The 21820-nt window shown below is 30.9% G+C and overlaps 1 protein-coding gene across 2 annotated transcripts in view; it reads right to left on the reverse strand.

Moving 5' to 3' along the window:
• The window catches only part of LOC101958962 (connector enhancer of kinase suppressor of ras 2), a 457679-nt gene that overhangs the window by 57822 nt on the left and 378037 nt on the right, over positions 1-21820 (reverse strand). For both annotated transcript variants that reach the window (XM_078034585.1, XM_040282705.2), the window contains one exon: positions 17973-18021. In XM_078034585.1, coding sequence (XP_077890711.1) covers positions 17973-18021 — 49 coding nt within the window. The remainder of the gene's footprint in view (positions 1-17972; positions 18022-21820) is intronic.

The raw sequence follows: 21820 nt of genomic DNA on the forward strand, positions 1-21820 counted from the left end.
GATATAATGGCACAGTTCAATTGATGTCCACCAATATTGACTATCTATAGTCAAGCAATGTAATAGTTATAAAGATTAATAAGGTGAAGCCCCTTGTTCTCAAAGTGTTTTTAAAATATCTGGTCAATAACTAAACTGATATTCACAAAATTTGAGATATTTCAAATTGAGAGAACTTAATTTCATTACCTCGTTTTCCATATGTCGTTCCTAAGGTTCAGAGGTGTTGAATGCTTTGATCAAGGTACAATATATCATTTTTAAAGAAAAAAAAAACAAACAAATCTGTAACATATATCCTCTGAACTATGAATGGCATTCATTCTCCTACCCCAGATTATTGCCTGAAACAAGATTTATATACAACAAAGTAGACATGTATTTTTGACACTTGTTATTCAACTTGCCATCTCTGTGACAAGACTGAGAAATCAACTTAAAAGGAGGAAAGGTTTAATTTAATTTAAATTGAATTTAATACAGTTTTAAAAGTTTCAGTCCATGTTTGTTTGGCCCCCATATGGGTCTGTGGCAAGGCAAGAATTGATAGAGGTCATATGGTAGAGAAAAGAGGCTTCACTCCATGGCAGTCAGGCAGCACAGAGAGGGAGCTTATTTTTATAAAAAAGCCCATTCATTGAACCCCATTTACCTATATATCCATAAATGGATTAATTAATTCATGAGGTTAAAATCATCATGATACAGTCACCTTACAAAGGCCCACCTCTGAACACTAATGCATAGGGAACCAAGCCTTCAACACTAGAGCCTTTGAGAGGCATTTGAGATCCAAACCATAGTAACACTTTTCCCATGGATGTTTTGAGCCTTATCCTATCTACGGAGTAAGTTTGGTAGACATTTTTTTCCCAACGTGTTTATAGGAGAGTTTATATTGTATGAAGGGAAGTTGTTTGTGTAAAATATGTGAATAGGTGTGACATACCTACAATGTTCTATCTTCTACCGAATTGTGAAAAAATATATCTTAACAGGAAGAAGATATATTCTCATTTTAATAGTTTAAAATAAGTATGTTTTTAAAATAGAACAACTAAATGTGAATTGTACATATGACCTTCATGTTGAAAATAGAATATGTAAAGTTATTGGCTGTTTTCACGTCATTGTTTTCCATATCTATTTTACATCTTCACCAAAAGTACATTTGTAGCCAGACATAGAGGCATATACCTGTAATCCTAGTGACTCAGGAGGATGAGGCTGAAGGATCAAAAGTTGAAGGCCAGCCTCAGCAATTTATTGGGGCTATATGCAACTTATCAGAGACCCTCTTTCAAAAAATAAAATAAAATACAATGGACTGGAACTGGAGATGTAGATCAGTAGTTAAACAACCCTGGGTTTAATTCCCAGCAACCCCCACAAAAAGTACATTTACCTGCATAATGGGAAGTAGTGTATTTGATGATTTTAGCTAAAGCATATAAATCATGGTTAAAATTTTGTTAGGTATATTATTATTTTTGAGGGGTTATCCAGGGTTGAATTCCTGGGCACTCAACCACTGAGCCATATCCTTAGCTTAATTTTGTATTTTATTTAGAGTCAGGGTCTCATTGAGTTGCTTAGTGCCTTTCTTTTGCTGAGGCTGGCTTTGAACTCATGATACTCCAGCCTCCACCTCCCTAGTTGCTGGGATTATGGGCCACTGCCACCTCGCCGGGCTGGGGATATTATTATTAAGGTCATATTATATTTACAAATTTATTACTGTATCACATCAGTTTCAGCACATCTTTTAGTATTTAGTAATGCTTCTCAGAGGTATATCTTAATGGACTTTGAGTCCAGTCAATTGACAGAATAGTTAGCATCTAAATGAGCACTTGAGAATTGCTTTCAGAAAAGCTTGTCTTAACAACTATTCAAAATCATTCTAGTTATATCAGAGCTCAAAAATATGGGATTTAATTATATAGGAATGCCATATTATTGATGATTGGTTAAAAGACAGAGAAAGAAATTGAAAAGGTCTATGTTTCATATTACTGAACCCTATCAGTTATGAGATAAAATGATCATATAAGATTTCAGAAATACATTTAAGTTATTTGACAGAATGCTTTAGAAACAGCACAGGCTAACTACTTACCAAAGAGAAAAGAGAGTGACACTAAAATAACATGAAGAACAATCACTCACTTAATAGAATACTAAAAAAAAAAAAAAGAATGATCAGTACTCTTGAGTGAAGTAAAACAAGGCCCCCTTAAAGGTATCAAATGATGTCAAATACACATCACCAAAAATACAGTGCAGCTTCTTAATGTTCAGAGTGAGTTTCATTAAGTAAATCAAGAACACTTAGAGCTCTGAAATATGATCTGGGCTCAATATTGTTATTTGGATTTTCTTAGATATGTATCATTCCATATCATCCATCTATCTTGTTGAGGAGTTAACAGAAAAGTCTTCAATCAGTGCTTCTTTAATTTTCATACTTTCTAATTTTAATACCTTACTTTACACATGCAAGATATTGGATTATCTATGTCAGTCCCAAGTATCTATATTTCTGAATTTTTTGTTACACATAACTAAATCTTTCTTTCATGAACTCCCTTTATAGATGATTTTTAGGAAAGTTATTTTTGTATTCCTGTTTTTATAAACACAGTTCCTAAAAGTTTGGTAAATTTTAGTTCATAATAATTTTTAGTAGATGAGTTATCATCATTTTAAAGGTCTAATACTCTCCCCTCACCCAATTAATCTACAATAAGATTATATGAGCAGGCACAGGTGTTTAAAGAAAGAGGCCATGGGTTGGGGTTGGGGCTCAGTGGTAGAGCACCTGCCTAGCAAGGGTGAGGCACTGGGTTCGATCCTCAGCACCACATAAAAATAAATAAATATATAGAAGATATTGTGTCCATCTAAAAATAAAAATAAAAAAAGAAAGAGGCCATGACTTCACTAAAATGAAGGCTGATATATTGAAATTTAAGCATATAGAATATTCAGAAAGTATAGATATAATAAAATGTTTGCAAATCATATTTAAAACATTACACTGTCTTTAAGAGTCATAATTGGAATTAAGTTATTCACTCAGTTCATTTTTCAAATGCCTATATGTGCCAGATATTCTTCTAGGTGCTAGAGACAACATGTCAAACTACATAAGGTCCCTGACCTTATGCTCTCAAATTTATTTTTTTATTTAAAAAAATAAATATAGCTGTAGATGAACACACAGTATCTTTATTTATTTTTTTGTGGTGCTGAGGATCGAACTCAGTGCCTCATGCATGTGAGGCAAGTGATTTACCACTGAGCTACAGCCTCAGCCCTCTCAAATCTAAATTTTAAAGGAGGAGAGAGACAATAAAAAAGTAAATAAATGAGTGATATGTTTTTAGGTGGTGATAATACTTTTTTTATCTGGTGCTTTCCTTCCTCAATGACAGTCTGGGGCTAATAGCCTTCAAATTGAACACTTCCAAAGGAAACAAATCATTTTATTAAAAACTTCAAAAGGGAACCATTCATTTAATTAAACCTTTATAACTAATGTAGTATTGGCTATTGAATCAAAAATAATATTGTCTTGAAATGGTGCATTTGATGGAATAGAATTCAATAACTAATACTATTTGCAAGACAGTGCTCTAAATTCTGCTCTCATAATTCTCCACTAGAAAAAAATATCTGATCCTCTAATTCATATTTGGATACTAATGGTGGGTAATGGCTTCATATGTTATCCCTTCTAGAGTTACAGATATTTTAAAGCATTTGGTGTATTAATCTCAAAGGAATAAAGATTTCAAATATTTTCTCTTTCACCTTCATCTCTTTTCTTTTCTGTCCACTCAACAAAGGTAAAAATCAACATTAAATCCTACTTACTCAAGGCCAGCCTCATAGGAATGAAGGATAAAACATAACAAAAACATTTCTTAATTCCCAACAGTGTCATATACTGCAGTTTATTTTTGTTGCATTAGGGAGTTACAAGTTCAATGAGGTCTTAAGGAAAATGAAAAACCAGATCATTTGCTTTAGTTAGAAGGCCAACTTTTCTAGATTGACCAGCAAGATAATACATGATGAATATGTATAGTTCTATACACTTCAAAAGAAAATAGCAATCATTCGTTTTATTTTTTCAGTTTATAAGTCCATTGATGGCTTTTGAAATGTTGTCTATAAGTACTGAATTCATTCTTCCTTAGGTTTTTTGGTCTAAAATTCTAATATTCTAGCCCCCTTTACTGTTGAGATGAAAAAGTGAATAGGATAACATTGAAATGATTTACAGATAGTTAAACACTCTATGTAACTGACCTAAATTAAATCTATTTTTAACAATTTCTATGTATTTTTAAATTTTTTATTTATTCCTTTTAGATATACATGACATTGGAGTGTATTTTGACATTTTACATATATGGAATACAATTTATTCTAATTAGGATCATCATTTACATGATGTGGAGTTTCACTAGTTGTGTATTCATATATGGAAGTTGTGTCCGATTCATTCTATTGTCTTTCCTAGACCCATTCCCCCTCTCTTCTCTTCATTCTCTTTTGTCTAATCCAATGAACTTCTACTCTTTCCTCCCCACCTGTCTTAGCATCCACCCATCAGAGAGAACGTTTGGTCTTTGTTTTTTGGGGACTGGCTTATTTCATTTAGCATTTTAGTCTCCAGTTCTTTTAAAAAGTAGGTTTACCTATATGTTTCTGCTAATACAAAACTCAAGATATTGAATATTTTGTGTCTTTTATTTCATGTTAAGTGAGTTGAAAGATTGTTAATTAACTGTGATTTTTTTTTTCTGCTTTACTGGGTAGGAATTAAACCCAATTCTAGTGTATGTTAGGCAAGCATTCTACCACTTAGCTATATCTCCAGCACTATAATTTTTAATAAAAAAAGGTTAATATAGGAGCAAAATTTGAATCATGTGTTGGATAATAGTTGAAAAACTGTGACACAAGAATGTTAGAATGAAAAATCACCAAAGTAAAATAGAGTTTTACTGAAGTGATTTTTTAAAAAATAAATGTATTTTTGTGAATGGTGTCCTTTTTCAGTGGTATCTGAAACTTCATCTCCCTATCCTCTTTATGTACTCTTAGAGTACACATGATGCATTCTTGCTCTAAACAAAATCCACCAATTGGCCCAGAATAGTCAGAACTTAGTTAATAACTACCAGTGTTACTAAATTTTGTCCCCACCTCCAACTTAGGGCTCAATAGAGAAAGCCAAATGTGTTTATCAAACTAATCACATAAGATATCCTACTTCTATTTAGCCTACTTCCAGCTTTCCCATGTACACAAAATACAATAAGAGCATAGCTGAAGCCTCTCATCTTTTCACCATTAGCTTCCCTGCTCTCTTGATGGTCTGCAAAAATAAGTGATGGTAGCTGACACCCTTAATATAGCTAGCTCTGAAAAAAATAGCCTTTGCTTGTCATTTGGGTAGTCTTTGTTTTCTTCAACATCCCTATTATATAGGTATTTTACAGCCAAGATTTTTAACTGGTTACATACATGATAACCAATTAAGAAGCCTGAAAAATTACAGATGGTCAAGCACTACTTAAGTTTAAATTAGCATTTCTGTGGAGGGCTTGGCAATGAGCATTTTTAGCAAGAAAGCAGTTGATTATTTTACAGTAAAGTCTGAAAACAGATGTTCTATGGAAATATGTTCTTTTATTGCATGTTTATGAATACTAATTCCAAGCTGGATGATAGCAGAAAACAAGCAAAAATAACTACATTAATGACTATATTTGATAGCTCCCAACATCAACATCTTGCTTAAAAATAATCTGTAGTAGTTTGAAATTTATTCTAACAGATAAAATCAAATACCTTATAATCAAAGGCATTTGTTTTATAATATTACTAATGTTCCATGAAATGGGTCATCACTCTAGCATTGTTCATAAACCCTTAAATGAAATCAGCTGTAACTGAAGAAGCAGTGTTAACACAGTGCTGATGGGAGAATTATTTGACAAGAGGAAAATTGATAGTTTACTCTCAAATATAAGAACAATATAACACTAGCTTGGGAAAACTTCTTATTCTCTTCAAAGTAGAAAAGTAATCATCCATTTGCTATATTTTGATTAACTCTGGCAAGAGCCTTTGGGCAGAGCTGATACTTTGCATTAAGTAGAACACAATCCAGCCAAGACAAAACACTGGGACTTATGTTGTATTCAAAAAATAACCTGAGACAAAATACACTTTTAGAAAGATTCCCAGTTATCATTTTCCCAAAAGGGTAATATTCAAATTTTCTAAGCAATAACAGTGACTACTTGCTATTATTAAATGTATATTATTCTAATTACTAATAGCATACATTCGACCTTACTTTTCCTTTTTGGAATACCTGGATTATTCAAGTTAATGAGTTACAATATGAATTAAAAGTAAATGAAAAACAAATATTATATTATTTTGAAGCACGGCAAGGTCACAAATTGTCTAGTATATCCACTGTATATACATATACACATATTACTCTTTTCCTCTGTTTTACTCAACAGGTTTGTTATCATCAGTATTGAATGGAGCTATACAAATTTATAAATCATAAAACATTAAAATACTTTAAGTGAATGGCTAACTAAGAGTGATTGTCTCCCACAGATCACTTTATGCACTGAAACCCAAACTAGAAATATTCAGAACTAAGGGAAGTTTTGGAGGAATTTTCCAGCAAATTAATAATTTTTATTTCAATGATGTAATCCACTTTAATATGTGGATATATATATATATATTTTTTTTTTAAAAAAAAACAGTAATTGAGACAAAGTGTGATGTGCCCACTAGAATCAAAGAATAAGGGATTGCATTTGTTGACCAGGTCATGGTATAGATATGGAAGTTGTGTATATTAGGAATAGAACTGAGGAAATCAGGAGTTAAGCAATGATAAAATAAATGTCTAATTGCTTCTTGAATATAGATGTCTTGGAAATAGAACATTAATTGTGGGGCTGGGGTTATGGCTCAGTGGTAGAGCACTTGCCTTGCACGTGCAAGGCCCTGGGTTTGATATCAGCACCACATAAGAATAAATAAAAAGATAAAGTTATAAAAAAGAAAGAACATTAATTGTGATGAAGGGTAAACACCAGAAGGTTTATGCTATAGGGAAGAAAAAGTGCACGGTTTTTCAGTTCTAGAACAACAGTCTTTCTAACCTATTAATGCTATACTTGATACTCTACTTGAGTGAAAGGAATATGACATCTTGGATTAGATTTATAGTATATAGTTTTAGTATCTCTGCCCTTGTGCAGTTTCTAGATTGACTGATAAATATTGGCATTTTTATATATTAGTTATTATGTTCCTGTCAAAGAGAAAATATGCAGACATTTCAACATTTTTAATTCTTTCTTTGGCATTTACCTATTAAAAACTATAAAGAAGTCACCTGACTGTTTAAAACCATAAATTGAAGGTACTGTAAGACATTTTCCAAGCATATATAAAACCAAATACACTAAAGTTCCATTGGGTTTATAATTCATGCCCTGAGCTGACATAATAGAGGAGACTACATTATTGTAAGATCCTTTTGGAAACTTTATTACTTATGTTCCCCAATTGCATTTAAGCTGACCCAGAATGTAGAGAATACTGATAAACAGTGTTTAGAGAGAGACTGCACTATTAAATATAATCTATTCTGTGTGTATTCTGTGATCTAAAGGGCATTTTGAAATACCAAGTCATCTGTGGAAACACCCCAATATTCTTCATTTATATAACATATTTTATTGCATCTTATTTAACATCTCCAATATTTGGGAGGTCTTACATTTCCATTTAGTTTTTTTTACGTGTGTGCTTGCAGTTGAAATCTATATAATTTTTAATGTTATATAACTTTGCTTTCTTAGGAACATACTAATCAAAGACTAGCATATCCTGAAAAATATAAGATCAAGAATAAATAAGATCAAAATTCAAATAATCTGACTGAACTTTCATATGTACATACATGAATATACCTTAATGAATCTCAGCATCAAGTATATCCAAGAGAGTAATTAAATATAAAACTATAAATAAATTTCAGAAAAATCAATAGAGTAGATGGATGGGAGCAGGGGAGGGAAAGGGGGAGAGGGAGGTGCTTGAGACTGAATTAGAGCAAATTATATTCCATGCTTTTGTGATTATGTCAAATTTATCCTAATTTTATATGTAAAACTAAAAAGAATCAATAAAATAAAATAAAATAAAAATTTAAATATAGATACTCTTTAAATACAGGTATATTTTAATCTTTTAAGTTGAATTCCTTTCCAATTTAAACAGTTATATAGCTTGCTTTTATTATTTGCACTTGAGATTATAAATGGTTTACTAAGCACATGAAGTTCATGTGTTCCAGAGCTTAGGAAATGTCCAGGTCTTTAAATGTAATCAGAAGGAAGAAGCCTACACATCTAGAAACGAAATACCTGTTCATTCTGCCAGATTGAATGTCCCATACTCTTCTAGTCAAACAATACTGATAGTCTTAAGCTAAGCAATCAGTATGTTAACTCTGTTCCAAACATTTAGCAATTAAAATGTACTTAAGTAGAGACAGATACTCAGGAACTATCAAATATTCAAGGAAAACAAACACCAAAAACCAGAGGTAATCCCCAAGGGAAACAGAATTTGTAGAGTAAGAGGAAGTATTCACAACCCACTTGCTTAAAGTTCTCAGAGAGATTTGAGCAGATATTGTATCCATTAAACTCCATCATTTCTGACTCCCAAAGACCAGGCTCATATGAAATAGTCTTTGGAAATTAAAATCTGATCATTAAAATAAAATGCTGAGTAGATTGCATAATGGAAAAAGAGTGCAGACTAGAAAATCATATTAGTGAGTTAAAAATTCAAGACAAGGGATCCTTTATAAACACATTACTAAAGAACAAAGCTATGGAAAAATGTTAAAGGATAAGGAGCCATAGGAATAAGTATAAAGCATGGAAATGAAAATAATAAGCATATTCTACAGGAATTGGAATGATGTTACCATTCAACATTTTAACTTCAATACTACATGCTAGGGAACAATAAACAATATCTTCATAATTCTCCAGAACATAATTTTAAACCTAGACATTTATACCATACCCAGCCAAATTACTTATGTAGATATATTCCACAAAAAAGGAAATTGAAACAAAGAGGAAGGAAGATGTGGGACATGAAAAAAGTATACTAAGTATACAGAAACTAAGCAAATCACTAAACCATATGGATCCATATACATAAATTTTGATACTATGGTAAGCAATGTTGTTTTAAAAAGTAATGATGTAATGCAAAAATTGTAGATACACATAAAATTCTGGTGATTATAATAAAATCTGACAAGTAGCTAGAGTGAAAAGAAAGAAGCCTGTTTAATGGAGGAGAATACTGATATAAACAAATGTTGATTAAGAAAATAAAAGGTTAAGCATAACTTTTAAAATGTTAAGGTAATAACTAGAAGAATAGGAAATAATTGTTTACCTTTAAAATCACCAAGTGGGAAAAAACTAAATAAAACATGGTCAACTGAAGAAAAGGAAAGAAAAAAAAAGAAATGAAAGCATTGTGAGCAAGCCAGCAAACAAACAAAAAATTTCGAAACAAATAAGATAGTGTGATTAAGCCCAAACATACCAGTAATACATGTAAGTAGATACATTATTTTTTAAAGGAGGAGGTTCAGTTAAGTGCAATGTTTTCACATTTAATTATGTTAACTCATAAATTCCTTACTCAAACACAACTCTGCTTAATTTGTTCACACTGAGTTAAGAATTTCAAGCATAAAGAAATGTGAGAATCTGTCTGATTGTGGTGAATCTGTTCTCTCAAAATGTATAAGATAATTTTGTGGTTTGAAAGAATCATCCTTGAGCATAAAAAATAAACATTGCCTAAATTTATTCATTTTTTCATATTATTTCCTAATTTTTAAATGAAGGAGGTTCTCCTAAAGTATATTATTGGGATTTAGATTTTGGAATTCAGTTTTTGTTGGGAGATATTTCACAGGAAATTAATATGATTAATAGCTCAAAAGTAAGAAAATAAATGATATGAGTTTCAGTATAGGCTCTTCTATTTGCTGTCTGATGACCAACCAGTCATTATTCTGAGTCCAGTTACTCATTAATATAAATGAGGATAATATTTCAAGTATTAGTAAACTTTCTTACTCATTTTTATGATCTGTTTCTTTTTTTCCCCCTATACGTCTCTGACTCTCTTCTCTCCTGGATCTACCTTCCTAATTTATTTTACATCTTTTTTAATATTTATTTTTTAGTTTTAGGTGGACAAAATATTTTATTTTTATGTGGTGCTGAGAATTGAACCCCGTGCCTCACACATGCTAGGCAAGCACACTACCACTTGAGCTACATCCCCAACCCCATCTTGGTGCTGAGGATTGAACTCAGGGCCTCCCACATGCTAGGTGAATGCTTTACCACTGAGCCACAACCCCAGCCCCTTATTTTACATCTTTTAAATCTTTCCTACTAAGAAGAGTTTCACTGGTTCTCTGAGTGTACATACTTCCCTCTGAGCTTGATAATTAGTGTGTGTATGTGTGTGTGTGTGTGTGTGTGTGTGTGTGTGTGTGATACACAATATCACTCATTTTGGCTTCCTCCATCCCACTAACTGCATTGTTCTCTTGAAAAGTGAGAAAACTTAGTATTCACTCATCCTTGAAATCTTCTTTTCTCTTTATCAACACATCTAAATCATCACAAAATCTATCTGCTTTTCCCGTCATTTATATATATAGAATCCGTCCATTTTCTCTATTTCACCACTATTATTCTTGTTCATGCTTATATCACCTCTTCCCATGTATTACTCAATAGCTTCCTATTGCATCCAATTTGGCCTTCTGTATCTCCAACACTCACCTAAGCCAAAGATATATTTTCAAGTTAAATTTCTCATTTTGAGATAAGTATAGATATACACGTAGCTTTTAGAAATAACATAGAGAAATACAATATATATATATATATTTTATCCAGTTACCCCAATGGTATGATCTTATATACTATAGTATAGGATCAAAGTCAGGATATTGTTATTGGTACAGTCAAAATACAGGAGATATCCATCTATATAAATATCCCTTTTATTGCTATTTTATAGCCATATCCACTTCTCTCCTGCCTTCTTTCTCACATCAGCCTAAACTGTTTTTCGTCTCAATAATTTTAACTGGCTGAGAATATTATATGAAAACATACAAAGTTTATGTAAACTTTTGGGATTGGCTTAATTCATTCAGCATAATTCTTTAGATATTCATCAAAATGTAAGTATGAAAAAAATCTGTTATTCCAGATTTGGGCTATTATGAATAAAGCATCTGCAAACATTAATTGTACAAGTTTTTGTGTTCACATGAGATTTCATTTCTGAGACAAAAGACCCAAGAGTGCAATTGATGGGTCATGTGGTAGTTATATTCAGTTTTTAAAGAAATTAACAAATTGTTTTCCAGGGTGTCAGTACCATCTTCTGTTTCACATCAGCAATGTATTAGTTATCATTTATTTACATATCCATTAGCATTTGATGTCACTATTTTTTGTTTCTGCCATTATGATAAGATTATAAGTACATCACTGTGGGTTTTTCTTTGCATTTTTCTGATAATAATGATCTTTTCATGTTCTTATTCTCCATCTGTATAACTTTGGTAAAATGCTTGCTACTGATGTTTGTTCGTTTTCTAATTGGAGAAATCAGAATTTTTTTTGTTTAGTTTTATGTGTTTTTTATATATATTCTAAATCCTTGTTCTTTATCACTTATGTTGTTTCCTAATATTTTCTCCCACATTGGGGCTTCACTTTCATCCTCTTCACAGAGATTTTAATTTTAATAAAGTCTAATTTAACAAATGTCATTTTTATGGATTGCGTTTTTGATGTCAAGTTTAAAAAAATATTTCCCTAGCCATAAAAGCCAATAATTTTCTAATTTTTTGTAAACGTTATATAGTTTTACATTTAAATCCATGATCTATTTTTGAGTTTATTTTTATGTAAGAGGTGAAGTTTTGGGCATTGGCTTAATTCATTCTGCATAATTATTTAAACATATATATATAAATATATATATATATATATATTAATATTTGTTTAATTATTTCACCACCATTTGTTGAACAACTTTACTTCCTCCAATGAATTTCTTTTGGATATGTTTATATGGATCTATTTCTAGGTTTCTGTTCTGTTCCATGGATGTGTATTTATCTTTCCATTAATACCATGAACTCTTCATTACTATAGACTTATCATTACTCTTAAAATAAGGAAGTTTGGTATCTTCTATTTTCATTATTTTAAAAAATTATTTGGGCTATTCTAGTTCGTCCGACTTTCCGTATGTATTCTCTGTATCTACAAATACTCTTGTTTGGATTTCATAGGTATTATATTTAACTTGTATATAGATTTGGAGAGAATTTACATAATTATATGTTGAGTCTTCCTATCCATGAATATAATATGTTTATTGATTAAGATTTTTTATTTCTTTCATAGATATTTTGTAATTTCCATCATTGAAGTAGTGTATATGTTATGTTAGATTGAAACAAAAGTATTTCCTTTTTGAGTGGTTTTTAAGAGCTATTACATTTTAAAATTTTGGTACACATTTGTTTAAAGATAGTTTACACAAATAAAATTGATTTTCATAAGTTTATTTCCTTTCCTGCAATATTATTGAAAACACTAATTCTAGTAAGTTTTTTGTTGATTCATTGAGAGTTTTAGTTAATAATGCCATCTGGAAATACAGCTTAATTTCTTCCTTTCAAAACTGTAGTTTCCCTTTCTTGCCTTATTTTGCTAAATAGAATTTTCAGTTCTATTTTAAGAGTGGTGAGAGAGGACATTTTGACTTGTTCCTGATTTTAGTGGGAAAACACTAAATCCTTCACCATTCAGTATAATTCTGCAGGCTTTTGTGTAGGTGCTATTTATATTATTGCAGTGGGATTGTTTTCAGGCTGTTAATATTATTATTCTAATTATTCTAATTATTATTATTATTATTATTATTATTATTTGATTGACTTTCAAATATTGAGCCAGCCTTATGTCCTTGGAATAAACTTCACTATGGAATGATGCATTTTTAAATTTATTACTGAATTCAATTGGATAATACTGTGTGAAATATTTATGTATCTGCCATTCATCTATATTTATTAGGAGTATTGTTCTATAGATTTTATTTGTTTTTTACTTTGAATTTGATATCAAAGTGATGCTACCTTCAAAGAATTAATGGATAATGTCTGGTTCCTATTCTATTTTCTGAAAGAAATTGTATTTAATTGGTGTTAATTCTCCTTCAAACATTTGATAAAATTTTTCAATGCAATAATTTGAAACAAAAGATTATTTTTGTGAAGTCTTGAATTATAAATTAAACTTTCTGAATAACTACATGCCTATTAAAGTTATCTATTCTGTTTTGGGTGATCTGTGGTATTTTGTTCTTTTTGAGAAACTGGTTCACTTCATCTAAGTTGTAAAATTCATGTGTGTAGAGTTTTTCATAATATTCTTTTCTTGTCCATTTTACAACTGCCAGGTATATAGTGATACCTTCATTTTATTATTGATATTGGTATTTTTTCATTTATTAGTTTTGTTATAAATTCTTCAATTTCATTGATCTTTTTATAAAAGTATATATTTGTTTCATTGATCTTCTCTTTTGTTTTTTCTGTTTTCAATTTCACTCGTTTATGTTCTCACCTTTAATATTTTCTTTCCTTCTGATTACTTTTGTACAGATTTTGCTCTTCTTTTTTGTAAGTTCTTGAACTGAGGTTTAGTTTATTTATTTGAGACTATTTCTATTTTTTAATGGAACCATTCAATGGTACAAATTTTCTTCTCATTGCTTTAGATGTGAACCACTCATGTTGATATATTTTCATTTCCATTTAAATATATATATATATATATATATATATAAATTTCCTTTTGTGATTTACTCTATGTTCCACATATTTTTAGACTCTGTATGATTTCCATCCATTTTAAATTGCTTGAAAAGTATGTGCATTCTATTATTTTTGGAAGGAGAGTTCTAAGAAACAGGACAAATAAAATATTAGGGCATGAAACTAAACCTCAAGAAATTACTTATAAGAATGGAAATGAGAATCTGTTCTCTAACACAGGTGAATCAAACATAGAAAAGCATTAAGGAAACTATAAGAAGAAAATCTCCAAACATATGGAAATTAAACAACATTTTTCTAAATAATAAAGATGAAAATAATGAAAGGAAGAGATGGTACAAGTAGATACTTCCATATTGAGTTAGAGTACCAGGTCCCCCTTAGACTGGGTTTATACTTGAATAGGAATGACACTTAATTATTGCTGGGCCTGGGGTGTGTAGTGATGGCTTCCCTCTGTAGTGATGGCTTCCCACTAAGTCTCTGTTGATACCATTATAGTTAAGAGAGATAATAGTGTCTCCTTAGTATTCCCCACCTAGTTCCCGCTGACACTTTGGGCAGGGGGGTGGCCTTGGTACCTGTGGGCAGTGGTGAAAGTTCCAACCCTGTATTAGGCCACTTCTAACCTGAACCAGCATGAGGGGTGAGGGGATGATTCATTATGGCTGGACAAACACATGTCTATGCTCTCCATGTGGTCTCCACTGACTTGGGGCAGCAGATAATTACTACCTGCCAGGCGACTAGGGTTTGGGGTATCTCAACACAACCTAGCAAAGGTGGAAATCTAGACTTTCCATACTTGGTCTTTGCTGGTGGATGTAAAACTGGAGACTCAAGTTTGTGCTTAGTTAGAGAAGAGCAATTATTGTACAACATTTTTCTGTTTTTCTATAATTCACCTTTTCTTGTTATTTAGCTGGGGAAAACAGCTTTTCTTGGGACACATTCATCTGTACCTGTTAGCATTTTCAGGTTGCTGATTCCTCCAGCATCTAGTCTAGGATATATAAAGCAAATAAAACACCACTTTAACACTGTGGTGTTTCCTGGATCCTGAGTGTCCCTACTTGTCTGCCTTCGTCTTTATGGTTTTGGAATTTTAATATGTTTGTTTTTTTTATAAATGATATTCAACATTTTTAGTTGTAATTAGTGGACAAAATAGGGAAATTTCTATATTCAATCTTCTTGGAGGTAGAAGTCAAAATGAATATTTTGAAGCCACATATATGATTATGTCATATCCTGCTTAAATTTGTAAACTGCTTCACATAATTTTTATAATAAATATTGAAAACATTAATGGAGATGAGGGCCTGTATTATTTGGCCTTGACTATCTATACAGGCCAATTTACAATTTTTAACCATCTTTCTATACTCCAGTGCTTCTGATGGTTTTGTAGTAAGTTTAATGTGCCATATTATCACCTGCTAGACAATATTTATACATGCTCTTCCTACCATCTTAATTGCACCATATCTACCTATTACCCACCTATCTACCTCCATTACCACATTTGATTCTACTCTTCCTTTACTCTCAGATATATGATTTTATTAAGGATTTTTTTTCTGACAGACTCTCCACCCCAATCACCTCTGAGACACACACACACACACACACACACACACACACACACACACACAATTCTATTTATGTGTCTTGTTATATATGTTTATAAAACTGAGTAACATTTCTTTAAAGCACTCACTCAGTTTGTAGTTACATGTATATGTGTATAATTAAAATGTATCTCAACAATATATATGTTATATATAATACTTAGTAAATGATAAATAATATACAGTTAATTACATGAAGATAAGGCAATTTGAATGTAGACAGTGGGAAGAAAAGTCTGCAAATGCATAGTCTTAATGTAGGAGACCAAAATGGAGTAAGGAATATTTTCTTCCCCTTAAAATGGCTTTCACAATCCACCACTATTAATAATAAAACAGGGGCTGGGGCTAAGGCTCAGCAGTGGAGTATTTCACTTGCACGTGTGAGGCACTGGGTTTCACGCTCAGCACCACATAAAAATAAATAAACAAAATAAAGGTATTGTGTCCATCTACAACTAATACACACACACACACACACACACACACACACACACACACACATATATATATATATATATATATATTTAAAAAGTAATGAAACAGAAAGTGATAATGTATATACTAGATGGGCAACATCACTTTCTGGATCTAAGTTGTCAAGGTGCCCTGGTTTTCTACATTTTCTTTTTACCTGACACACATCCCATCCATTTCTTTATTTTTCTTTTTAAATATATTTTTTAGTTGTAGATGGAAACATTACCTTTATTTTATTTTATTTTTTAAATTTTTTAATGTGTTGCTGGTGATTGAACCCAGTGCCTCATGGATGTTAGGCAAGCAGTTTACCATTGAGCCATGACCCCAGTCCTATCTTTATACATATCTGTCCCTTTATCTGCTCATTCTCTGCTAGATATGGTTCAGATTGATTTGAAGTTTGGATAAAAGTCCACTGGGAAATATTAGGACAAATACTTATTTTCTCTAGAACAATTAGTTCTCATTTATAGTTGGAGTCTCTAGCTATGACATTGTTTCTCAATTTTCGAATTAGTGCAATCTGACTTTCAAATAATTATGTGATTTGGGCTGGGGTTGTAGCTCAGCAGTAGAGTGCTTGCCTAGCTTGAGAGAAGCCCTAGGTTTGATTCTCAGCACCATATAAAAATTAACAAACAAAATAAAGGTGTTGTGTACAATTAAAAATATATATAAAAATATAATAATTATCTGATTATTGGCATTTGATGACAAGTTGAAGTCAGCAGCAGAATGTATCCATTCTTTAAAAAATTACCTACATTCTTATATATAAACTTTTTTATTAACACTGATATGATCTTTATATGTATTTCTAAAAGCATTTACGCCTATACAATCTACCCAACTTGTAAACAAGTTAACATTCATGAAGATCAAATTTGTGTCTTCCCTTATCGTTAATATTGTTTTTAGCTCAGTGAGAATAAATAACGAGTAGGTAGATATGTTTAAAGTAAAGAAAATTTAAAAAATTTGTCCTATGTAGACATATGATAAAAAACATTTTAAGTCCTCCATATAAATTCTCATGAGATGAGAACAGCAAGAAATGTGGTGAAAATGAAGTATTTTGCCCAAACTCAGATGAAAAGCCTAATATTTCTGAATGAATTAGTGATGATAATTTTTTTTCATATGATGTGATTTGGGTTGGGGTTGAATCATGCTAGGCAATGATTCTATGTCCACATTTTTGTTTGTTTGTTCAACATATTTCAGTCATTTTTTAAAAAATGTCATGCAGGTAAGAGGCATTCTCCAGACACTTCTATGCTAATCATAGCACCAAGAGACTTCAGAAAAACAAGGTAAGTTGAGCCATCAATCTTTATCCAGCTATGTTTGGTGAATCTAGTATTTACTTGCAAAATTAATTTCTTTTGTAGAAAAATAAGAGAAATTATAATTGACTCAACTCAGATGTCATGAAATACATTCTAGGATAACAAAATTCAATGCTGTCATATTTACAGGCTACCTTGTTTCTGTTATTTTTAAATTATAAAATTAGTACAGTTAACATACTAAAATATTTTTCCAAAAGTATTCAAGCAAAAAGATGTATAAGCTGTAAATATTGAATATATTTTCCTTTCTCTCAATCTCAATAATTTTGTGTGCATCCTTCCAAACCTTTAATGTATACACACAATTATATTAAACAATTTTATACAAAAATTATGAATCATCTAGAATGAATAAGGTGAATCCATATGAATTGACACAGGATGATCTCAATGTCATAATGGTAGTGAAAAAAATAGTGACTTGCAGAACAGTACAGAAAATATTTTTGTAGATTTTACCGTTAAAATTGAGACTCCCCTTCTATTTTGATTTCTATCAGTAGTAGACCTAGGGAAAAGACAAAAACATATTTTAAAAATTGAGAAAAAGGTAATCTAGAAATCAATAAATCAAAAAATAATTGTAAGTTTAAAAGTGAATATCCTCAGTATTTCAACAATGTAAACATTCATTCCTTCACTTTTCACAAAATGTTCAGGCAGCAATAGAAAAAAGGGTACCTAAATACTTACAAACCAAACCTTATAAATAGCCCTGGGACTTTCTTCTGCATGATAAATTTCTAGTAACCAAAATAGGAAAGTAATGTAGAAAGAAAGCACATTGTCTTAACAGCTATGTGTGTGTGTGTGTGTGTGTGTGTGTGTGTGTGTGTGTGTACTCTCTTTATGTGTAGGTATGTGTTACTCGGAGTCAATAGAGAAATTTTATTTTGTTCTTCATACGAATTTGATAGTGTGTATTATGTTTCTCAAGTAATAAAATTATTTACTAAAATTGTTACACAAAACAAATAAGTAAACAATAAAAGTTATTCATGGAGTTCTTTTTTGAAAGTATTGTGAACATATGCAGCTTAGCTTGTGACTAAGACAAATTATGATAAATCAAATTTTGTATATTCAATACAAATCAAATCAATCATGTAATAATCTAAATAATAGTTGATGGAACAATATAAAAGAAACTGGAAATATGCACTGAACTATACATCAATTGCTCTAAATGTTCATATAATTTTTGATCATCAGCCTGTAATTAGGCAATAGTATTTACTAAGAATTCTCTGATTAAAAAAAAAAAAAAAGTAAGGCAGTGGTTGTGGCTCAGTGGTAGAGTGCTTGCCTAGCACATGTGAGGCCCTGGGTTCGATTTTTAGCATTATATATAAATAAAGAAAATAAAGGTCTATTGACAACTAAGAAAATATTAAATAAGAAAAACAATTTAAAACATCAAAGTAGGAAACACAATCATATGTATTTAAGAGAATGGTACATGATGATTATAAAGAATATTTGTTGCAAAGGTATATTCAAGCATAATGTAAAATATTTTATAATCAAGCTGAAATTCAAAGCTTATTTACATTTAAAACATAAATATTATTGAAGCAAGGTTTCCCAGTATGATAAATTTTATGATAGAGCGAATATTCTTCTCCTCCCTTTTTGTGAGATAACTGCATGTTTTTCTGCTCTAATGATATTGTGTTTGCTTTTGTGAGTTCCTGTGGTCAAAGGAAAGTGAGTGGAAACCTGAACAGATGCTTTATATGTGTGGTAAAGCTTGGAGTCTTGTGCATCTACAATTTGCTCTGATAATGTTATATCTCAAATAAGGATTAGCTTCATTATCTTGAAATTGAAATAATTATTGGGAACACCTGAAATCACCCTACTGCCTGAATAGAATCACTTTAGGTGATCTACACACTGATTAATGAGAAATAATAGTAAGTCACTGACGTTCAGGGATCATTTATTATAGAGCATTGTAACAATAAAAGTTCATGAGTACTGCCAACTATTTAGAATGCCAAACAACTGGGGTCCTAGTTAACATCCATGAATATTTGAGGGAAAGGGTAAATATACATCTTTGAGTTAACTTGGTAAATTAAAAAGCTAGACTTGTTTATGTTCTCCAATCATCTGCTACACATTAGAAGATTAACTGAGAGAATTAAATATTAACATTGCAGAAGATATTTAACTTTTATAGTTATTGTTACATATGAGAAAGAATGGGCAAATGTTTTCAATAGCAGAAAGAGAAAAATAAATATAGGTTGGATAATTAAAGATTAAATAAGAATTCCATGACAATAACTGTAGTTACTAAAATAAATGATGATGAAAACCTGTGTACTATATGGCATCTAGCATAGTTCAAGGAGTATAGTAGGTACTGGATTATTAAATATATTTGATACAAATACTTAAGAATAAATTGGTTTAAATATAGAGCTCTAACTGGAGGCAGTGAATTAAATTATAATCTAGATGTGTCTGGGCATAGGCTTCAGTTTTGGAAAGCTACTATTCTTAGGAATTCACCCTAATCTTCAGGCCAGCTGTTCATTCAAAGAATTCTTGAATAAAATGCATGAATAGTAAACCTATCAGGAGATACGTTGTTTAATATAACTGATTTCAGACTTGCCAAGACCTTCTTCAGTACTACTGAAAAATCTATTTTGTGCAGAGAGAGAAAGAAGTAGAATGACAATCACCCACTGTTCCTATGGGGTTCAGGGAATATTCCTTAGACTCAGAGAAACATGTTTGAGGTCTGCTCTGGTTTTGATTTGGACTTTGAAGTAAGTATACACCATAAAAAATTTTCTTTTAATTCGATGATTTTTACATAAAATTGAGGTTTGAGGTTAGACAATATTTTTGGAATAAATGTTTAACAAGAACAAGTAGCAGTGGAGAGTAAAATTTTAAATAGAATAATGAGAAAGGATGAATAGTATATAAGCATTATTTAAGTAGTAATTCATTAGAAATCACTTAAATATTGTCATTTTGCTGCTTTATAAATAATTTCAGATATGCTGGGTGCTGTGTTACATGTCTGTAATCCCAGTGACTCTGGGTGTTAAGACAGGAGAAGTTTGAGGCCAGCCTCAGTAACTTGCAAGGCCCTAAGAAACTTAGATCTTGTCTCAAAATAAAAATAAAATAAAATAAAAGGGACTGAGGATGTAGCTCAGTGGTAAAGTGCACTTAGGTTCAATCCCCATTTCCAAAGTAAACAAATAGATAAACTAAATAATTTCTAATATATGAAATAATTTAACTAAAATTCTTACAAATCAATAGTAAAATCAGTATAAACTAAAAACATAAATGGCAACTTGAGATGATTTAAAAGCTAAGAAACCAGAAATCTCTTTGAATTTTTTGCAATATTCTATTAATAAAGACATTTTTAGAACAAGGATTTGCCTATAATGATTGAAACATTCTAAGTGATCCTAATTAAATCTAGGAATTTAGAAGATATAATTTAAATTAATTTATATCAATGACATAATATTAAAAAACAGGTAAACATAAGGACAAGGTACTATAGAAATGTACATGTGATGTGGAAAGATCATTAATTTCTCTTCTTATTTTTAAAGTTTCTCAGTGAAATCAGAAGCAAGGGAATTTAGTCTTTAGATTGACAGTATTAATTCTTTCAGTCTACAAACATGGGATGTTTATCCATTTATTTGTTTCTTCAATTCTTTTGGCAAAACTTTATAGTCTACACTGTGTGAGTCTTATACCTCCTTGTTTAAATTTATTCCTGAGTATTTTATTATTTTTCATGGTATTATGAATTAGTTTTCTTAATTTCCATTTCTTATTGTTCATTGTTAGTGTATAGAAGTGCAATTGATTTATAGGTGTTTATTTTGTGCACTGCAACTTTGATAAATTTGGTTATTCATTTTAATAGTTCTTGTGAATTTTTAAAGATTTTCTGTATATAATACCATATTTATGAAAATAGAGGAAAATAGGAATACCTACCTTCTAATTCAGATTTATCTTATTTCCTTTGCTTGCCCAATTATTCTGGCTAGAATAAGCAATATTATTTTGAATAGAAGTGAATACAGGTGTCCTTGATTTGTCCCTGATCTTAAATGGAAGTTTCTCTATTATGATGTTGGCTGTGTATTTTTCATATATGGCTTTTACTATGTTAAAGTAGCTTCCTTATCTTCCTTGTTTGTTATTTTCCTCATGAAAGGATATTGAATTCAGCAAGATGATTTTCTGCATTAATGAATTATTATGTGACTTCTTCCTTCATTCTGTTATTGTTCTGCATAATGTTCATG

The sequence above is a fragment of the Ictidomys tridecemlineatus genome, chromosome X, assembly GCF_052094955.1.
Source record: "Ictidomys tridecemlineatus isolate mIctTri1 chromosome X, mIctTri1.hap1, whole genome shotgun sequence".
In the NCBI taxonomy this organism is placed as follows: Eukaryota; Metazoa; Chordata; class Mammalia; order Rodentia; family Sciuridae; genus Ictidomys; species Ictidomys tridecemlineatus.